The sequence below is a fragment of the Xyrauchen texanus genome, chromosome 41 (assembly GCF_025860055.1).
Source record: "Xyrauchen texanus isolate HMW12.3.18 chromosome 41, RBS_HiC_50CHRs, whole genome shotgun sequence".
In the NCBI taxonomy this organism is placed as follows: Eukaryota; Metazoa; Chordata; class Actinopteri; order Cypriniformes; family Catostomidae; genus Xyrauchen; species Xyrauchen texanus.
Window position 1 is genome coordinate 35038541 of NC_068316.1, and position 18615 is coordinate 35057155.

The 18615-nt window shown below is 39.3% G+C and overlaps 1 protein-coding gene across 1 annotated transcript in view; it reads left to right on the top strand.

Moving 5' to 3' along the window:
- The window catches only part of tmx3b (thioredoxin related transmembrane protein 3b), a 212061-nt gene that overhangs the window by 114451 nt on the left and 78995 nt on the right, over window positions 1-18615 (top strand). The window contains exon 7 of the mRNA XM_052114024.1: window positions 10989-11088. Coding sequence (XP_051969984.1) covers window positions 10989-11088 — 100 coding nt within the window. The remainder of the gene's footprint in view (window positions 1-10988; window positions 11089-18615) is intronic.

The following is an 18615-nucleotide window of genomic DNA, read 5'->3' on the forward strand; positions in this document are numbered from 1 at the left end:
TGTATATCACAGTATCATCAGCATAGAAATGAAAATTTGCGTTGGAGACATTTTAATCAAGAATGTTGATATATAATATAAATAGGAGTGGTCCCAGCACTGACCCCTGGGGCACACCCTTGTATACACTAAGAGGGCTAAAAGTGAGACCATCTACCTGCACGCACTGAGATCTACCTGATAGGTAGTTTCCAAACCAGCAGACTGTTTGTTTTGACAATCCAAAACTGAAAAGTCTTTGTTTTAATATTGCGTGATCCACAGTATCAAAAGCCTTAGATCAATGAAGAGAGCTGCACAATGTTGTTTTTTATCTAAAGAGTCAATAAAATAATTTACTACATTTAGGGCTGCTGTAGTTGTGCTGTGTTTTTTCTGAAAACCTGATTGAAAATTAGACAATATATTGTTAGTGGTTAGAAACTCTTTCAGATGTTCGTTCACTAGAGTTTCCATAACCTTAGCCAGGACGGACAATTTCGAGATGGGTCTGTAATTGTTTAAATCTGTCGGTTTCCCCCTTTGAACAGGGGAAGAACAAATGCAGATTTCCATGTAAGTGGAATTTCATTCGTGTCCAGGGAGAGATTAAAAAGATAAGTCAAAGGTGATGCAATAAAATCAGATGCTAGCTTTAGAAAATAAGGCTCCAAGTTTGAGGGATTTATGCACCTCTGAGACTGTAAATGGATAAAAACGAAAGGAATTACTCACTCTAATATGACCATGAGTATGACCTTTAGGGTGATTTTGATGTGAAATGTTGAGGGAGTCAAACAAGGAACCAGAGGCAATAAAATGCTCGTTAAAACAGCTAAGCATTTCAGCCTTATCAGATATTTTATGTGAGTCCTTAAGAATGCATGGTGGCAGCTCGATGCGAGTTTTATTTCCAGCCAAGGATTTAGTCGTCTTCCAAAATTTGAAGGGGTTGTTTAAATTATTTGAAGTTTCTATAAGAAAGTGGTTTGCTTTGGCTTTTCTAATAGCGACTGTGCACAGATTGTGCAGTCTCCTGAAGAGCAGCCAGTCAGAATCCAGGCCTGTTTTCCTGGCTTTTGCCCAGGCCTTGTTGCACTCGTGAAGAGAGTTGGCTAAATCTGAAGTGAACCATGCATTGTTTCGGCCTTTTACTCTATACTTTCTGAGGGGAGCATGCTTGTCAACAATTTCTTTAAAACCATCATAAAAACAATTCCAAGCATTTTCAACATCAGCAATAAGATACATTTTATCCCAATCAAAATAAAACAGGTCAACCCTTGTTCCGTAAAATGTTTCATGTCACGCTTAATAATAATAATTTGTGGCTTGGTTTTGGGAATTTTTGTATTTCTGACTGTGGCAACAACACAGTGGTCACTAATGTCGTTTGCAAATACAGAAGCTCCTGAGTATTTATAAGGATCATTTGTTAGGATAAGATCAATTAGGGATGATTTTTCTGGACATTTCAGATTAGGTCTAATGGGACTATCGACGAGCTGAAAGTGATTCACAGTAAGCTTTAAAATCATCAGATACTGGTTGTAACCAGTTCCAATTTAGATCTCCAATTACTACAATTTCATTCAAATTCAGTCCTGATAAAAGCTGCATTACAGAAGGCAGAGCATCACTGACAGCTGAAGGTGTCCTATAGCAACCAACAACAGTAATGTGGAGAGTCCTAGAGACCTCGAGATCAAGAGCTAAAAATTCTAATTGCTTGCTTACTGATTCTGAGAGAAGCACATTCACATGAAACTTACTTTTAATATATACTGCGACGCCCCCACCCCTTCTGGGATGATCAGTCTTCTATACATTGTAACCATCAATGCTGATATCCTCATTCAGAACAGATTTACTTAGCCAAGTTTCTGATAGGACAATTACATCAGCATCAGTTGAGTGTGCCCAAATACAAATCATATCCATCCTAGCGATCAAACTGCAAACATTCAAGTGAATAAAACCAAGCCTGGGTTGGGTTGCACATTTCCAGAAATCAACAGCAACAGAACAATTAGACACCTCAGCTTAAATGATTTGTTGGATGATTAATTCTTATAATTTATTTCTAGTACAAAGCTATTTATATTGCTTATATTTTAATACTTGTTTTTTATATTTAGAGAATGTGTGACGCGCCTACAACACCAAAACAAATTCCTTGTATGCGTAAAAAACATACTTGGCAATAAAGCTTTTTCTGATTCTGATGAAGGCAGCTTTCGGAAATAGTAAAATTGTCTTTTAAAGCCATGACACTGATCAGACGGACCAAGTCCATAACATCAGAGGAGAGGGGCAGGGGCAGTGATTTAATGTCCGGCGCACAAACAGATTTGCACGTCCCCCGGCATGTAGTGGCTGCATTTGAAAGTCCTGCACGGGAGTAGTTGGTCCTGTGGAGGCTTCCACACATGCCGCTCAAATTTTGTAAACACAGTAAAACAAAGGGCAGTGACATTGTACGTTCCGTTCCTAGCCAATGCCTTAGTAATCCGGTCTGGTTTTTTGACCTCCTGAGACAGATGACGTTGCGTCACGTCACATGTAAACTGGAAATCAACCCAATGAAGCAATGCTGTGAAGAGAATGATTAAAAATCAGGACCAGCCGGGGTCTAAAACAACAGGGATACAATTTCAAGCACAAGTCACAGAGGCAAGAGAGAAGCACTTCCCTTTATCGTGAGAAGTTTGGACTCATCAGACACAAACGACGTGTCGGCATTTCGGCCCCGTTGAACAGGATCCACGCGCCATCCTGACGGGGCGATCCAGGCCATACAAAACGGCAAGAGAGAAAGTTTCACTTCAGTTAAATCCTAGTTCTATGTGTTATGGAAGGGTTCCTTTATTCACCGGTATTGTGAGTAACCGATGATTGCAGAAGACACCTAGCGTTAAGGTTAGTCCCAGCACGTTGCCTGCAACCCACCTGCAACGTTCGCCTGCCAGATTGACTACTATCGATACTAACGGATCAAAGACAGTAGCCTAATTTACCTGAAACAAATCCAACAATTCAGATACAATGACATTGATGACAATCACATAGACAGAAATGTAGACGAGTAGAGACATGCTGCCATCTTGAATGGGGACTTGCATTACATGAAGTTGTAGTCAAACTGGAATGGTAGCATATATCTATTACACATTGTGTGATTAGGGTCCATGTTTACATTAGTGTTGAGTTGTTGCTGTGTCAATCATGCATTGTTTTCCAAAAGCCACCAATTGGAAATGTTCCCATGGTGCTTGGGCCCGTCATTGCTGCTTGCAGCTATATTTACTATTATTCTTTTCAAGGTTTTTGGTACTTTTGGTATACATAACATGTGTGAAATCTCTTTAAAGTTTGCACAGACATCAGAGTCGTTGGCCATTAGGGCTAGGAAAAGTTGTGCAGGGGGACCTTTGTAGTGCCACCTAGAAGATGGGCATGTTCGCTTTCACTTCTCAGTCCCTTCCAGGATTTGCATGTCGTGTCTTGAAGGGATCCATCTTTCGTACGGTATGTATATGAAGTATATGTAACTGCTTTCTTCAGTTAACTATATTTCTCATTTCATGTGTTAAACAGCTCCAGTTCTTGAGTTGGAGTGTCTATTTCTTATGATCTGTGTATGTTTTGATTGCCGACACAGCGCTGGAATGTGTTATTTTGTATTTATGATAAATGTTCGTCAGTGTCATTTAGTGTCAGCAGCTTTTTTTCTGCAGCTCATGCCCCCATTGTGATGGCTTTCTTGGCCATATTGTTTGTGTGCATGTAGGGCATGTGTTTTGACTTTATCTCTGTCCTTCTCCTAATCGCTCTCAGGTGTGGGGTAACCAGGTGAGCTGATTTTTAATGGAGAGCACTAGGCCAGCAATGCATTTCCTTCCTATATAAACCAAATGTTCCAAGGCTGGGTTGTGTGATGGGAGCCATCTTGATATCTGATGCTCTCGTGCAGATTCTGTCTGCTTGAGTGGAGAGTTTGTGGTTGTCGTAGTCTAAACTTCGAAGTTAGCAGTTTGTTTCAAATACAGAATGGTCAATAAATGTGTCTGTGTTTTCACTACTCTTGTCTCATACTCATTTTATTTTAAAGTGTAACACCCGTCCATTGACATACAGATGCAATCTTGTTTTACTACAATAAAAAGTTTATTTGGGTGAATTAGAAACCAGTCAGATGCAAAAAGTAACCACTAGATCAATCAGTCTTGTTCTTGATTAAATTGCTGATCTGTGTTCATCTACTGACTAACATAATCCAAAGACTGGGAGTGCCAGATGTTGAGATGAAATTGATGTATAATGTGAAATATCTATTTGAGTGCTTCATTAGTTCATTAAAATGACTGTTTATAAAAATATGTGGTTTAAAAGAATCTTTAATTCAGTATAAAATAATTAATATTCATAAGTTTTGCAGCAATGCTACCCAAAGTATGGTTTATTTTTATTTAGAACTAACTTTGTGTTAATGTTCCCTTTCAAACGGCTTATTCCAGCTGTTAAATTGATAGGCCTACAGGATTGTATTAGCAGAATAGCATTGGATTAGCATGCACACTCCATCCATGGGTACACTTAAAAAATGTAAACAATTTGGCCTGCATAATATGATGTTTATTCCAGATTGCCAGTTTTATATCAAACTAAGGAACATTTAGAATTTGTTGATGTGTTTAATAGATAATGTCTGGGTACACTGGAGATTTTATTTTTTAATGTTGGCAAATCAGTAGCAAAATTGTTACAGTTGTATTGCAAATTAATGGATATTTATCATTTGATTGTGACTCCAATAAATGAACTAGTACTTGTTGCAATGAAGCCTTAAGAAATACGCATGGGCTCTTGCTTTGGTGTTGCCACCCATTTTAGTCTGCATGCCACCCCATGAAAAAATTTCAACATCCGCCCCTGGTAAGCATCTCCATGTTGTGCGTTCACTATCAAAATCCATCTAAACTTTCACACCAAAAACTATGTTCATCTCTTGGAGATAGAATGCATCCATCATGCCTGCGTGGTCCCATGATGTTTATACTTGCGTACTATTATTTGTACAGATAAACGTGGTACCATAAGACTTTTGGAAATTGCTCCCAAGAGTGTACCAGACTTGTGGAGGTCTACAATGTTTTTTCTGAGGTCTTGGATGATTTCCCATGATGCAAGCAAAGAGGCACTGAGTTTGAAGGTAGACATTAAAATACATCCACAGGTACACACCTATCAGAAGCTAATTATTTAAAGGCTTGAGATTATTTTCTGGAATTTTCCAAGTTGCTTAAAGGCACAGTTAACTTACTGTATGTACATTTCTGACCCACTCGAATTGTGATATATTCAATTAAAAGTGAAACAATCTAGCAATTATAGTTGCTAATGTTAAATCTGTGGATTGGTGTTTGTAAACTTCTGACTTCAACTGTATAACAATGTTGCTTATATAAATATATGCAATATACTATATATGTGTATATATATATATATATATATATATATATATATATATATATATATATATATATATATATATAAAAGGGATTAATGGAAAGGAGGAGGAGAGAACCGGCTTGACAATGTAAATAATAGATGGCAGGTCATCCCCGCCTTCCTGAATCTGGGAGGGGACAGGGGAAAGGAAACATCAATAATATTTAAAAACACAGGGTACTCACTGTAACAGCGAAGTACCCCCCAAAATTTAAAAGAGAGGGAAAGGCCTACGAAGAGTGGCAGTGGAAGGGAAAGAGAGAGAGAGTGAAACAAAAACACTTACTTGCCGGTTCTCCGATACACCGTAGCTTGATCCTCGGCCACTCCTACACTCTCTAATGGACGACAGCCATGCCTCCCCGGGTGGATCGGAGGCAGTCCTCCGGCCGCTGGTGGACAGAATGCCTTGCTCAAGGCTGTTGGCCGGGAGCCTCCCCCACTCGCGGTCGGCGGTCGTCACGATCCTGCCGCGTTTAGCGGCTGGTATGGGGTCTTCCCCCGCCTCTGGCAGTGGCCCTGACCACTTCTGGCGGTTGGTTAGGAGCCATTTCTCCCCTCGCTGTTCGTCCGCTCTTAGGCGGCCGGGCTCCTCCGTTCCCGGGCAGATAGGGTGGATGGTAGTGGCGAGGACTATACTACGGCGCATCCCTTCTCCTTCCTGGGTTTCGGCACCAGTGTGGATCGTGACGACCGCCGACCGCGAGTGGGGGAGGCTCCCGGCCAACAGCCTGGATTATTGGAAAGGAAGAGAATAGAACCATCTTGAAAATATAAATAATAGTTTAATAGTAAACTTAAACCAAAAAGACACAAACACACAGGTGTCGGGCAGCTGCCCGTAAATCTCTCTCTCTGTCGCACTGCCATCTCCGGTCGCTCTTATCCCTCTCAAGGGCTTAATTAGCCTGATTAGGTGCAGGGTGTGTAGCATCACGACCCTGCCCTGCCACAGTCAATATGACAAAAATATGGCAATTTTCATATAAGTAAAAAAGAAATTTAACATTTGTGGAATTTAAATGTGTACATAAATGCTCAAATATATAAACTCTAATTGTGTTTGTTTGTATATGGCCTTATACCAGATTTAAATATCAATGTAATAATTGCAACAGACCTAATTATTGAATTCTCATTTGTGTTTTTAGTTTACAGATTTATTGTATGCCTATTTAAACCTTAGGTTTTCTTGCATTACCATAATTTGATGTCCAAACTTTCATCGGGGCAACATAACTGATTTCGTTGTGACAACCGGAAAAGTGAAATTCCTGTATTCGTAGACACAACATAACTTTGGAACTGTGGCAGTCCGTCATTACAATGTTGTGGTAACATCAAGGATCAATAGTACATTTTTGGTTAGCAGTTGGCAATTTTAGCTTTTAATCATTATTCTATGGGTGGACATGCAGTAATCTGGCCTTATTTATGTCCTTATTTTCACAATATCATTTAAAGGCTATTTAAACTGTTGTGCATATGAATAACGAATACCCACTAAAAGTTAATGTACATCCTTTATTTTGAAAGAGAACAGAGAAACAAATGCAACATTAAAAGAATTTGAGACCTATTGCCTTATAATTGCAATAAAATTACAAGGCTATATGATTTATGTGCTCATATTAAATGTATTGTTTACTACCATATTATTGATCATAAGTCAATTATTGGCATACAGTTCAGGGCAATCCATTTCACAAGTGAATTTGTCAATCATTTGGAGATTTATTATGAGGGCTTGTTTAAGAATCCGTCAATTTACACCTGCGTCAGACATGCTTGTGTAGCGTCTCAGGTGCGTTGCGTCATAAACATAAAATGTTTAGGTCACTGTGTCAAGTTAAATTAATACTTAGAACACAGCTTGAGATCCCTTAGTTTGAATTTGCGCTCCAAGTCTTTGAACGCAAGAACGGAATGCATGTTTGTGGTGTTCTGTCTGCTAGATGATTGATTTCTTCACTGTATAAACTGCACGTTGCAATAGCTGAAGTTTCACTTACTACCCTCTGTAGTAAACTGGTGGTACTACAAGCTTGTGTTTCTCAGGAATTTTGGTTATTACTGTCCGGGCCATTGTGATTAATTGCGTTAATTTTTTTGAAGCGTACTTTTTGGGCAGAAATGGATACATTGTGTTTGGGCCAGTCATCGCTGCTTGCAGCTATATTTTTTTTTTTTCAAGGTTTCAGGAGCTTTTGGGGCACCTAACATGCTCAAAGACTTTTGCACATGTATCAGTTGTTGGCCATTAGGGCTTGGAAAAAGTTCATACACGGGCGTGTAGAGGGGGCTTTGTAGCGCCACCTAGAATAATGGCATATTCGGAGGGCTCTGTAGCACATCCCTTATGAGGGACAAACTTTGTACATATATAGATCTCATCAAGCCAGGCCACTTTAGTGCTGAAAGTCATAAGCTCTGCCCTACATGAAGTTGGCCATTTTTGATTGTTTGAGAAATGCATGCTCTGGAATTTAAAATCCTCCTAGGTATTTCATGTTACAGTTATCAAATCTGGGCAACATCATGCCAAGACATTCATTATTCTAAATATTGAACGGATTTTTGATATATCAAATGGTGTTGCCATGGCGACACTATAAATTGGAAGTGTCTCATATCTTCGTGTATAGTGTTATTTACATCAAAATTGAGGCAAATGTTATGCTATTGTGGGTCACGGTTGTAATGCCACAAACTGGTGGAAGGAATGTGGCAATTTTAACAGACATTGAAATATCCCTCTAATGTTTACCTGAATTTCTTTAAAAAAAAATAATAATAATTGAATTATGTAAAGACAGTCCGGATATAAATGTGTGAAGGGATTATTGATATCTTAGATAGTGTTTCCATGGCAACTCATTAAATGTCTTCAATCCTTTATGTATATTCATATGTTTTTGAGGTACTTGGTATGCTTCAATTTTCATGATATTTTGCACACACATCAGAGTTGTTAGCCATTAGGCCTGGGCAAAAATTAACACATGAGCATGCCTGGGGAGCTCTGTAGTGCCACCTTTTGACAAAAATGGTGAGGTCAGTTTCTTCTACGGTCAACAAACCTTCTGCACGTATTGTTCTCATCAAGCCGGACAACTTTCAGAATTACAGTCATTAGCTCCGCCCAACAGGAAGTTGGCCATTTTGGATTGAATGTGCATTGTTTTTAAAATTGCTGGCCCTGAGCTTTTGAATACTCCTAGGGGATTCATGTGACTGTCACCAAATATGGGCTATTTATTCAAAGACATTGAAGATGTTAAACTGCAAACAAATGTGTTATTTATCCAATGGTGTTGCCATTGCAAGGCAGTAATTTAAGGGCAAAAATGTGAAACAGGAAGTTCCTTATATCTTCTGTGTGCATTGTATGATTTTGATGAAAACGCTAATATGGGTCACGGTCAGAACCACAAACTGGCAGCAGGAAGGCAATTAAACAGACTTTGAAATAGCACACTTGTGTTTACATTAATTGCTTCAAAATTCTTCAGAATAATGCCAAGGCACTGCTGGTGTAAAATTGTAAAGGGATATTTGATATCTTAAATAGTATTGCCATGGCAACACATTCATTGTTATTATTCCTTTCTTCCTACATTTGGGTGTAAAATTAAATGGTTGTAACTCATGAATGCTAGGTAGTACAGACCTAAGTCTCTTTTAGACACTTGGTAGTTCATTGTGCAAATGAAAACCATTTTGAAAGTGAAATAAAAAAACTTGTAGAAGTTTAAAGGGGACATATTATGCCTCTATTTACACAATGCAATATAAGTCTCAGGTGTCCCCAGAATGTGTCTGTCAGGTTTCAGCTCAAAATACCTCACAGATCATGTATTGTACCATGCCTGTATACCCTTGTTTTGTAGCCCTGTTCCAAATGGGCTGTTTTAGTGTCTGTAGCTTTAAATGCAAAGGAGCTGCTGCTCCCCACATTCCTTTCTGTGCACCGACGCTCCCCATCCAACCTGATGGATCTTGAGAGGTCCTGCAAAGAAGAATGGGAGAAACTGCCCCAAAATAGGTGTGCTAAGCTTGTAGCGTCATACACAAAAGACTTGAGACCGTAATTGGTGCCAAAGGTGCTTCAACAAAGTCTTGAGCAAAGGCTGTGAATACATATGTACATGTGATTTTATATATTTTTTTTATTTTTAATACATTTGAAAAGATTTCAAACAAACTTCTGTCACATTGTCATTATGGGGTATTGTTTGTAGAATTTTGAGGAAAATTATGAATTTAATCAATTTTGGAATAAGGCTGTAACATAACAAAATGTGGAAAAAGTGAAGTGCTGTGAATAATTTCCGGATGCACTGTTCATTTGGACCAAATCAGATGGACCTAAACAAAGCCCAATTTTCAATGAATATTTTAGGGTTATGACAGGCCATGACAGGCCGACCAGATTTAGCCCAAAAAACAATGTCCATGTGACGTCTGGTGCATTGGGAAGCTTTGAACACCTGGATTAGTCCATTAGGTGCTTTTTTGCCAATTCCAAGTGGGCTTCCATGTGTCTTGCACTGAGGAGAGGCTTCCATCTGGACACTCTGCCATAAAGCCCAGATTGGTGGAGTGTTGCAGTGATGGTTGTCCTCCTGCAAGATTCTCCCCTCTCCACACTTGATCTCTGGAGTTCAACCAGGGTGACCATCAGATTCTTGGTCACCTATTGCTCAGTTTGGCTGGGTGGCCAGTTCTAGGAAGAGTCCTGGTTGTTCCATACTTCCATTTAAGAATTATGGTGGTCACTGTGCTCTTGAGAAACTTCAATGCATCCAATTGTTTTTTTTTGTAGCCTTCTCCAGATCTGTGCCTTGACATCGATCCTGCAGACCTCATTGCTTGGTTTTTGCTCTGATATGCATTTTCAGCTGTGAGACTTTATATAGACAAGTGTGTGCCTTTCCAAATAATGTCCCTATATATATAATATATATATATATATATATATATATATATATATATATATATATATATATGAAAGTTTGGTAATTGATATTACATTTACATTTATTTACACAATTATTTTATGTCATTTTAGTCAATACTTGTAATCTGCTCAAGCGTTGTCCTTTTTTTGATGACTTTGCTATTCATTTCAAATAAACAAATGTTGTCAAGTGAAGTAAGCTTCAACAAACATCTCTTGCTCAGTGTGTAGGGAGCAGCAAACACGGGTCATGTACAGTACATTCAATTATCACTTAAGAAGTAAACTTCTGGGTACATCAGATGATGAAACTCATTTGCCTCTGTGAATTAATAGCGGTTCAATTACATGAGTTTTATCACGAAGGAGCCATGCAATTTAAAAAACAAAAAACATTTTGAACTGACGTCCCCCTGATAAATAATTACTGTCCAAATAGAGCTATAGTTGAAGAAAAAAAAAAACATTTCCACACATAATTGATGTGTTGTGTTGAGGGGGAAAAATGTAATGGTTTGTGTCAATGTATGTGTTTCAGACCGGCTGTGCGATCTCTCCCGAGCAGACAGATGTTTGAACATGTCTTGATGAGGCACAGTGTGCTGTTTGTGTATGTTGGGGGGGAGTCTCCTCTTAAGGTGAGCTGCTATATTCTTCTATCAAATGTTCACACACACTAATATCAGCTATTAGCTTTGTAAACAGTGTGTTTGTGGGTCTGTCAGGGTTGTGTAACATTTAGAACTAAATTGAGTGACTTCAAAATTTCAATTCAATACATGAATTTGAATTTAAATGGATTTAAGATAGCAAAGAGGATGCAGAATTGTGTTATATTTCAACTCTACTTTCTTATAGGGCTGCAACTAACTATTGTTTTGATAATCGATTAATCTAGCGATTATTAGAACAATCATTCGACTCTTTCGGCGATTATTGCAACGATTAATCATTTGGTCTTAACCGATTATTCATCTTGTGCCCCGACTTAAAATGTTGTGTTAAACGTGCTTACTTTCAATTTAAAAATACCTCTAAATGACATTCACTGAATTAAAGGGAAAAAATACTTATTAAATAGTACTAAATAGTGAAGTATTTTTACTTTTAAAGTATTTATTACTTTAATTCAGTAAAGAAATTCACTGCCAAAAAGTTTTTGTCTTGTTTTCCAATGAAAATTGTCTAAAAAATCCTCAATACATTTAAGAGAATGTATCTTAAATATAAGTGTATTTTGTATATAAGTGTATTTTTCACTTTGTTATGCTTCTGCGAGTGCAGAAAATACCAAATATATTCATATTTAAGATTTATTCTCTAAATGCAAGTCTAAATATATGATGCTGCTTCTCAGGTGAAAGCATCTTTTTTTTTTAAGGATTTTTAGATATTTTAAAATATTTGTAATTTTAATATTATATTCAACATTCTCAGATAACACTTTTTTTCTGCTGTATAGTTGCTAAAGAAAATGTACATTGTTTTAGATATTTATATTGGAAAACAAGCCAAAACAAATCATAAACGTATTTTGTTGGAGTGTATAATGGAGCGAAGACTTACTCTCTCACCTTTCTGTTCACTTCAATCCGTCTTTAACTCACAAAAAAACAATCTCCCGTCCTTTGATTAGGACATTCGTGCAACTCATAGAAGAGGCGCTGACCACACAGAGAAATGCCAGTTTCTGAGTTTGTAGTTATTTACATGCTCCGCTTATTCCACAACGATACTGCTTGTATTTTTGCATTACAATTCCCCGATGCTTTGGGATCTGCATCACCTGAAGCTGTTTGGAAAGTTTAGAGTGCATCTGGACTGTGAGATGTGTAATTCTTCCTCTCAGTCAGGCACGAACTGCAGTGCTGCTCTCGTGTGTCTCATGTTATGTTAAATAAGATCAAACAACTATTCAACAATGAAAAATTGTCTGCAATCGTTTCAGCCCTACATTCTTAAAATGAATAAACTTTAGAAAATAATTTTCTTCAAGACAAATATTGAATTTTGGCTTGACAAAGTCTCAATTGAAAGTATAAAAAAGTTAATAAAGTCTGAAGGTAAAATAGGTCTTTTGGACAGATGTATATATGGATGCCAAAAGTATGTGGTACACCCCCTTCTAAATAATGGGTTTGGCTTTTCAAGAAATGTTTGTGAAAGACGTAATTGTGCTTAAAACTGAACACTGTCAATGCATTTGCAGTTTGGGGATTCCCAAATTATTAATTAATGCAAGCCATAGATTTTGTGTCAGTAAATAAATATGATTAAACGTACTTATATTTTCGATAATTTAAGTCATAATTTTTATTTGTGTAGCATTTTTTCAACACATCATTTCAAAGCAGATTTACAGAATATAATGCTTTAACAGGAAAATAAGCTGTAATATAGTAATGTCTTCAAGTCAAAATAGTGTGGTTTACTAAAAACATTATTGTAAATTGTGCCTTAAAATAAATAAGTAAATTATATTTGTAGTTGGACCCCAAGTGAGAGAACTAAAGTTGACACAATATTCCATAGGATGTTGGTTGATGGTTACTTGGCGTAAACCAGGCTCACTGTGGGGACCAGTTCCCTTCTGGCTAAACAGCATGAATATAATGCCAATATTAGTTATGTATGGGTAGTAGAAGTCATGATTTAAAATGAGTGACTATGTAAGTTTTGGGGGTCAGTTTTTAAGCCAAAAGATTTTGTATAAACTGTAAGATTCATGACTAAAGGCTTAGAAGTCCATCCTGAATTAACTGCCAAAGTGAACACAGATACATTTTCCTTTGGCATTTGCCTGATGAAGGCTTACATTGGTAACCAATTTATTATCTATGTATTCCATTTGAAGAGTGTAGTCCATCCTTTAACCAAGGTGATGTAGGCAGAGGTCAGTAAAGTGCACTGCAGTTCGACTGTAAGCTTTTTGGCAGATTCATTTCCGTCAAAGTCCATCTTAAGTCCAGGTTTCATACAGTGTCCAGTGAAGTATCCCATGTCTGATGGTTGGTGCTGGCCTCAGTTCATCCTCTCTGAAGTCCATCGTAGTAGACTGAAGTGAAATCTGGCTGGTAGTCTGCAGTTTGTTGTCATTACTCAGTAACACTTAGTAATGGGAGTCAGGCATCAGGCAGGACCAGAGCTGGATCTGACAGGCTCTGTTACCATCCTGGTTACTTCCAAAACCTCCGTTCCCTGATGGTGGGAACGAGACGTTGTGTCGATGTAGTGGCACTAGGGGTCACTCTTGGGAGCCCGAGACACCTCTGATCTTTGATAAACAGACAATGGGAATTGGCGAGTGGTATTTACATGCCACTTCCCTGGACATACGGGTATAAAGGAGCTGGCATGCATACCACTCATTCAAGTTTTGTACTGAGGAGCCGAGAATAAGGTCCCGACCATTTCAGCAGGTAGTTCAGCGTTGTGGCAGGAGGGACCTGGATGCAAGGATGATGCAGTTTACCAACAGGGAATTCAATTTAGTGGAAGATATACATTGTATGGGGTTACCTATGGGGAATCAGCACATGTTAAGCACCTACCCCAGTACAGGGCTTAGTTAGCATGTGTACTGAGCTGGCAGCGTTTCTCCTCAAACTCGTCTGCCACAGGGCTAGGAGGAAGTCAACCAGGGAACACATCTTGTGAACACTACTGGGAGTCACACGTTTTCAGATCAGTGGAGCTGCAGGGGCGGCGCGTGCTGAGCGTGGTATGCCATAGTTGTGGCGTCAATGATCCAATGGGTGATCCTCTGCTTGGAGACAGCGCTTCCTTTCCACTGTCCACCAAAGCAGACAAAGAGCTGCTCATAGACACGAAAGCTCTGTGTGCAATCCAAATAGATGCATAAAGCATGCACCTGACACAGCAACACCAAGGCTGGGTCTGCCTCCAACTGGGGCAGCGCTTAAAGGTTCACCACTTGATCCCTGAATGGGGTCGTGGGAACCTTGGGCACATAGCCCGGTTGGGGTCTCAGGATCACGTGAGAGTAGCCCGGACCAAACTCCAGGCACGTTTCTCTGACAGAGAAAGAGTCGATAGACATCGAACCACTTACCTGACTCCTGATACTCGGCAGCAGATCGGTCGAGGAGGGGGAGGAGGTATTTCATCCCCACGGTCCGTCGAAACCATCCGGAATTGAGCGTGTTTGTGCCACAGCTTGGTGCTTAGGGGCGGGGAATCTGCTGCCAGGGCGCTGGACCTGCCAAAGGGAAATGGTGGACGGTGGTCGGGGTGACAACTGTACACACCGGTTATGTGACACAGAGAATGAGAAAAATGCTCTTTTGTTGAGTGTTTGGGTACCGCAGCTACTTGAGAGTGTAACAAAAGAAACAGCAATATGAAAAGGAACAAAAGATTCTCCTCTCGGCCCTCCACCTGGGGATGGAGTGGTCTGTGTACCAGCTCCAGGACAGCAGGTCTTCTTGTCCCTGGGTCGCCCATCTCAGGGGCACTTAGAATTGTTCTTCTTAGCAGGCGTCCGTGAGACGGTGGCGTCTGCTTTCTGTGGGGGACTCAATGCCGGGGTGTGGCCGCAGGGGCGGGCTGAGGCAGAGCCAGTGCAGCCGCCGCAGGGAGACGCCCTTGGTGATGCGCAGACAGGGATCTTGAGCCGTGCCGGGGAAGGATGTGTTGAATGGCCTCTGTCTGCTGCTTCACCACCGAGAACTGCTGGGCAAAGTCTCTGACAGTGTCACCGAATAGGCTGGCCTGGGAGATGGGGACATTCAGGAAGCGTGTATTGTCGGCCTCTCGCATTTCGACCAGGTTAAGCAATAGGAGATTTGATACACCCTGATTCTTAACTGTTCTAGGAAGACAATATGTCAAAGAATTCAAAAATCCTTGGGCTCTGGAGACATTAAAATACACTTATGTGCTCAAGCTGAAGCCCCCGAGCAGCAGGCTGAAATCCTGGGTGTCGAGTTGGGCAGTGAGGTGAAAGAAATTCAGCAGCAATTGATGAACGTGTCGACAATGCTGAGGAAGGTCGTTGCTGACTTGGAGGAGCTTGGATCGATCACTGACATGGGGACGAAATTCACTGAGATGGTTACAAGAGTGGCGGATGTTGAGTAACTGATCGATTATCTGGAGTCAACATCCGAATTGCTGGAATTCCTGGACGGGCTCTTTCTGAGTCTGTTCGACATAACGGGCTGGAAATCGAGTGAGCTCACAGACTTCTGGCTCGGTGATCTGCTGATCAACCCTGGCCAAATTTGGGATGTTGTAAGCCACTGGCACCCCTCATGATATAATATTGGAAGGAGCCTTTAACCTTTTGATTGACTAAGTCCTTGATTATAGGGAAGCAAAAGTGTGTAAGTTCCCTAGAGCTACATTGTCACTTCACAGGATGTGTAAAATCTTAGTGTTTGGAGACTTATTGATATTTGGAGACTTTTGAACCCATTAGTTAGGCACTATACATTCTTTTCATCAGTCCATAAGATTTATTCTACAATAGATTTTTTTATATATATATTTAAGTCCCTCATTTGTTGATTGCTCAATTGGAAACCCATTAGTCTCAGATCACACCCTGGTGAGTTTATAGATGTTGCCACATACTGAGAAAAAGAAATCATTTAATTGACACTTTAATGTATCACTTTTGCAAGTTCCTGAATTCCAACAAATGTTAAAGGCTGAAATCAATGTTTATATTGAGACTATCTGGTCCTCAGTATCCTCTTTGGGTGTGGCTTTGGAGGCACTTAAGGCGGTTCTTAGAGGTCGGATCATACAATATGCCTTATTCATAAAAAGTATTTTCTACAATTTCCTCAATGAAATCTGCTGGTGGTAAAATATTTAACTCAGCCATTGATGTTAATACTTTAAAAGAATTCTATCTTGATCTCTATAGTTCCACGTCTTTTTCTACTAATGAAGATATTAGAAACTCCCTAAATTGACGACTGAGCAAAAACATTCTCTTGATTCTAAGATGAACATGGAAGAGCTTGGCGAGGTAATTAAGGCCTTGCCTACATTTAAATGTACATTTATTCATTTGGCAGACGCTTTTATAAAAAGCGACTTACAGAAGAGAAGAACATAAGCGAATCATCTTAAGGAGAAAGTGGTGCGAAAGTGCCATATTACAAAGTTTCACAAGCATCAGAATAGTATTCAAAACAGATTAAATGCAACAAGATTTTTTTTTCTGACTGGTTAAGTGCTCATGGAAAAGATGTGTGTTAAGTCGTTTTTTTGGAGACAGATAGAGAGTCAGCTTCACGGATGGAGTTGGGAAAGTTGTCCACCAACATGGTATGATGAAACTGAAAGTCTGTGAAAGTATTTTGCTGCCTCTTTGTGTTGGTACAATAAGGCAAGGTTCCTTAGCCGACCGCAAGCTTCTAGTGGGGGTGTAGCTCTGCAGAAATTATTTTAGGTATGCTGGAGCAGACCCAGTGACTGTTCTATATGCCAGCATCAGAGCCTTGAATTTGATATGTGCATCAACTGACAGCCAGTGGAGAAAGACAAAGAGTGGTGTAACATTTGATTTATTAAAGACCAAATGTGCTGCTGCATTCTGGATCATTTGCAGAGGTCTAATTGCACATGCAGGGAGGCCTACAATGGGAGAGTTACAGTAGTCCAGTCTAGTTATGACAAATGACTGAACAAGCAGTTGTATGGCATGTTCAGAGAGGAATGGTCTTATCTTCCTGGTATTGTAGAGTGTAAATTTACATAATCTTGCGGTCTTTGAGATGTGGTCTGTGAAATGTAGCTTGTTATCGATGGTTACCCCCAGATTTCTGACCATTTCTGAAAGTGATACTGTAGTTGTACCCTGGCCAACAGGCAAGGCTCCGGGGCCTGATGGCTTTGCAGCAAAAAATTGTAGATCTTATGCTACAGAATTGACTCCAGTTTTGTTAGACGTTTATACAGAATCTGCCAAACATTACACAAGCCTGTATCAGTGATTCTTAAAAAGTTGGGGTTAAAATTCAAGTGAGTGTAAGTGCTACCGTCTAGTTTCCCTGATCCAGCTAGATGTAAAAATATTGTAAAAAATTCTGGCTAAACTATGACATATCTTATACATATAGATCAGGCGGTGTGTATTCAGGGCTGCAGCTCATCTGATAGCATTAGGTGTTTAATCAATATCATGTGGTCAGTGGTGAATGATCAGACTCCGGTCGCTGCTGTCTCACTTGATGCCGAAAAGGCATTTAACCCTCTGGGGTGACGGATGCGCCGGTGCGTCCTGCTGGATTCTTTCGTCATTACAGCGGAAACAAAATAAAATACTCTGTTATTTTTGGGTATACAGATAAGTGTAAGACATCATTAGAGACTATAAAGGGTCTACTTTTATTTGTGTACACTCATAATAACAAAACCTTGTGCTTTTGTAAAATAAAGAAAATAAAAAGGGTGAGCTGTAAGAAATCTCTGGGTTCGCACGCATATATCTGAATCACGTCTCAAAAATTAACTGAAACTCCAAGAATACTTATCACACAAACATTAAACATATGTCTAAAGAAAGCATAAAATGTCTACTTTTAAATAAAACAATTCAAATTTAAAATAAATAATACAAAGTGATGTACAGTTTCTACTGGCTCAGCTAATTATCTCTAATGTGATCACACCCACGGGCAGAGGGCGCTATACATACGCTAATATGCTGAGACGATCAAATCAAATGGTAAACGGCCCCGACTGTGCCTTAAAAACGAAGTTCATTCAGTTTTCTGCGTGTTTGAAAGACAGCACGATATAAAAGTGAGAAAACGCCTGTATAGTGACGAAGAGTTAAAATGTTCCTCAGAAGAATTTATTGTGTTTTGAAGAGTGACTTGATCCCACCGAGGATACAATTTCGGACAAGTCATTCATTTAGTTTTCATTAGTTGACATGCTATTTTATATAAATATTTACATTTTTTGCTCGTGGGACTGTTTCCAGACTTGCCAGCCAGGATTCAGAGTATTGACATTTTAAATATGTCCAAATTAGCAAGTTTTAGTTACATTTAAATGCTGTTTCGGCTAAAGCAGGTATTTAAATTGTATGCTGTATGATATAAATATGATATGTAATATGATATAAAAATAATATGAACATTTAGATTATATTTTAACTAGTGTTTATGCTGCTTCATTATCAT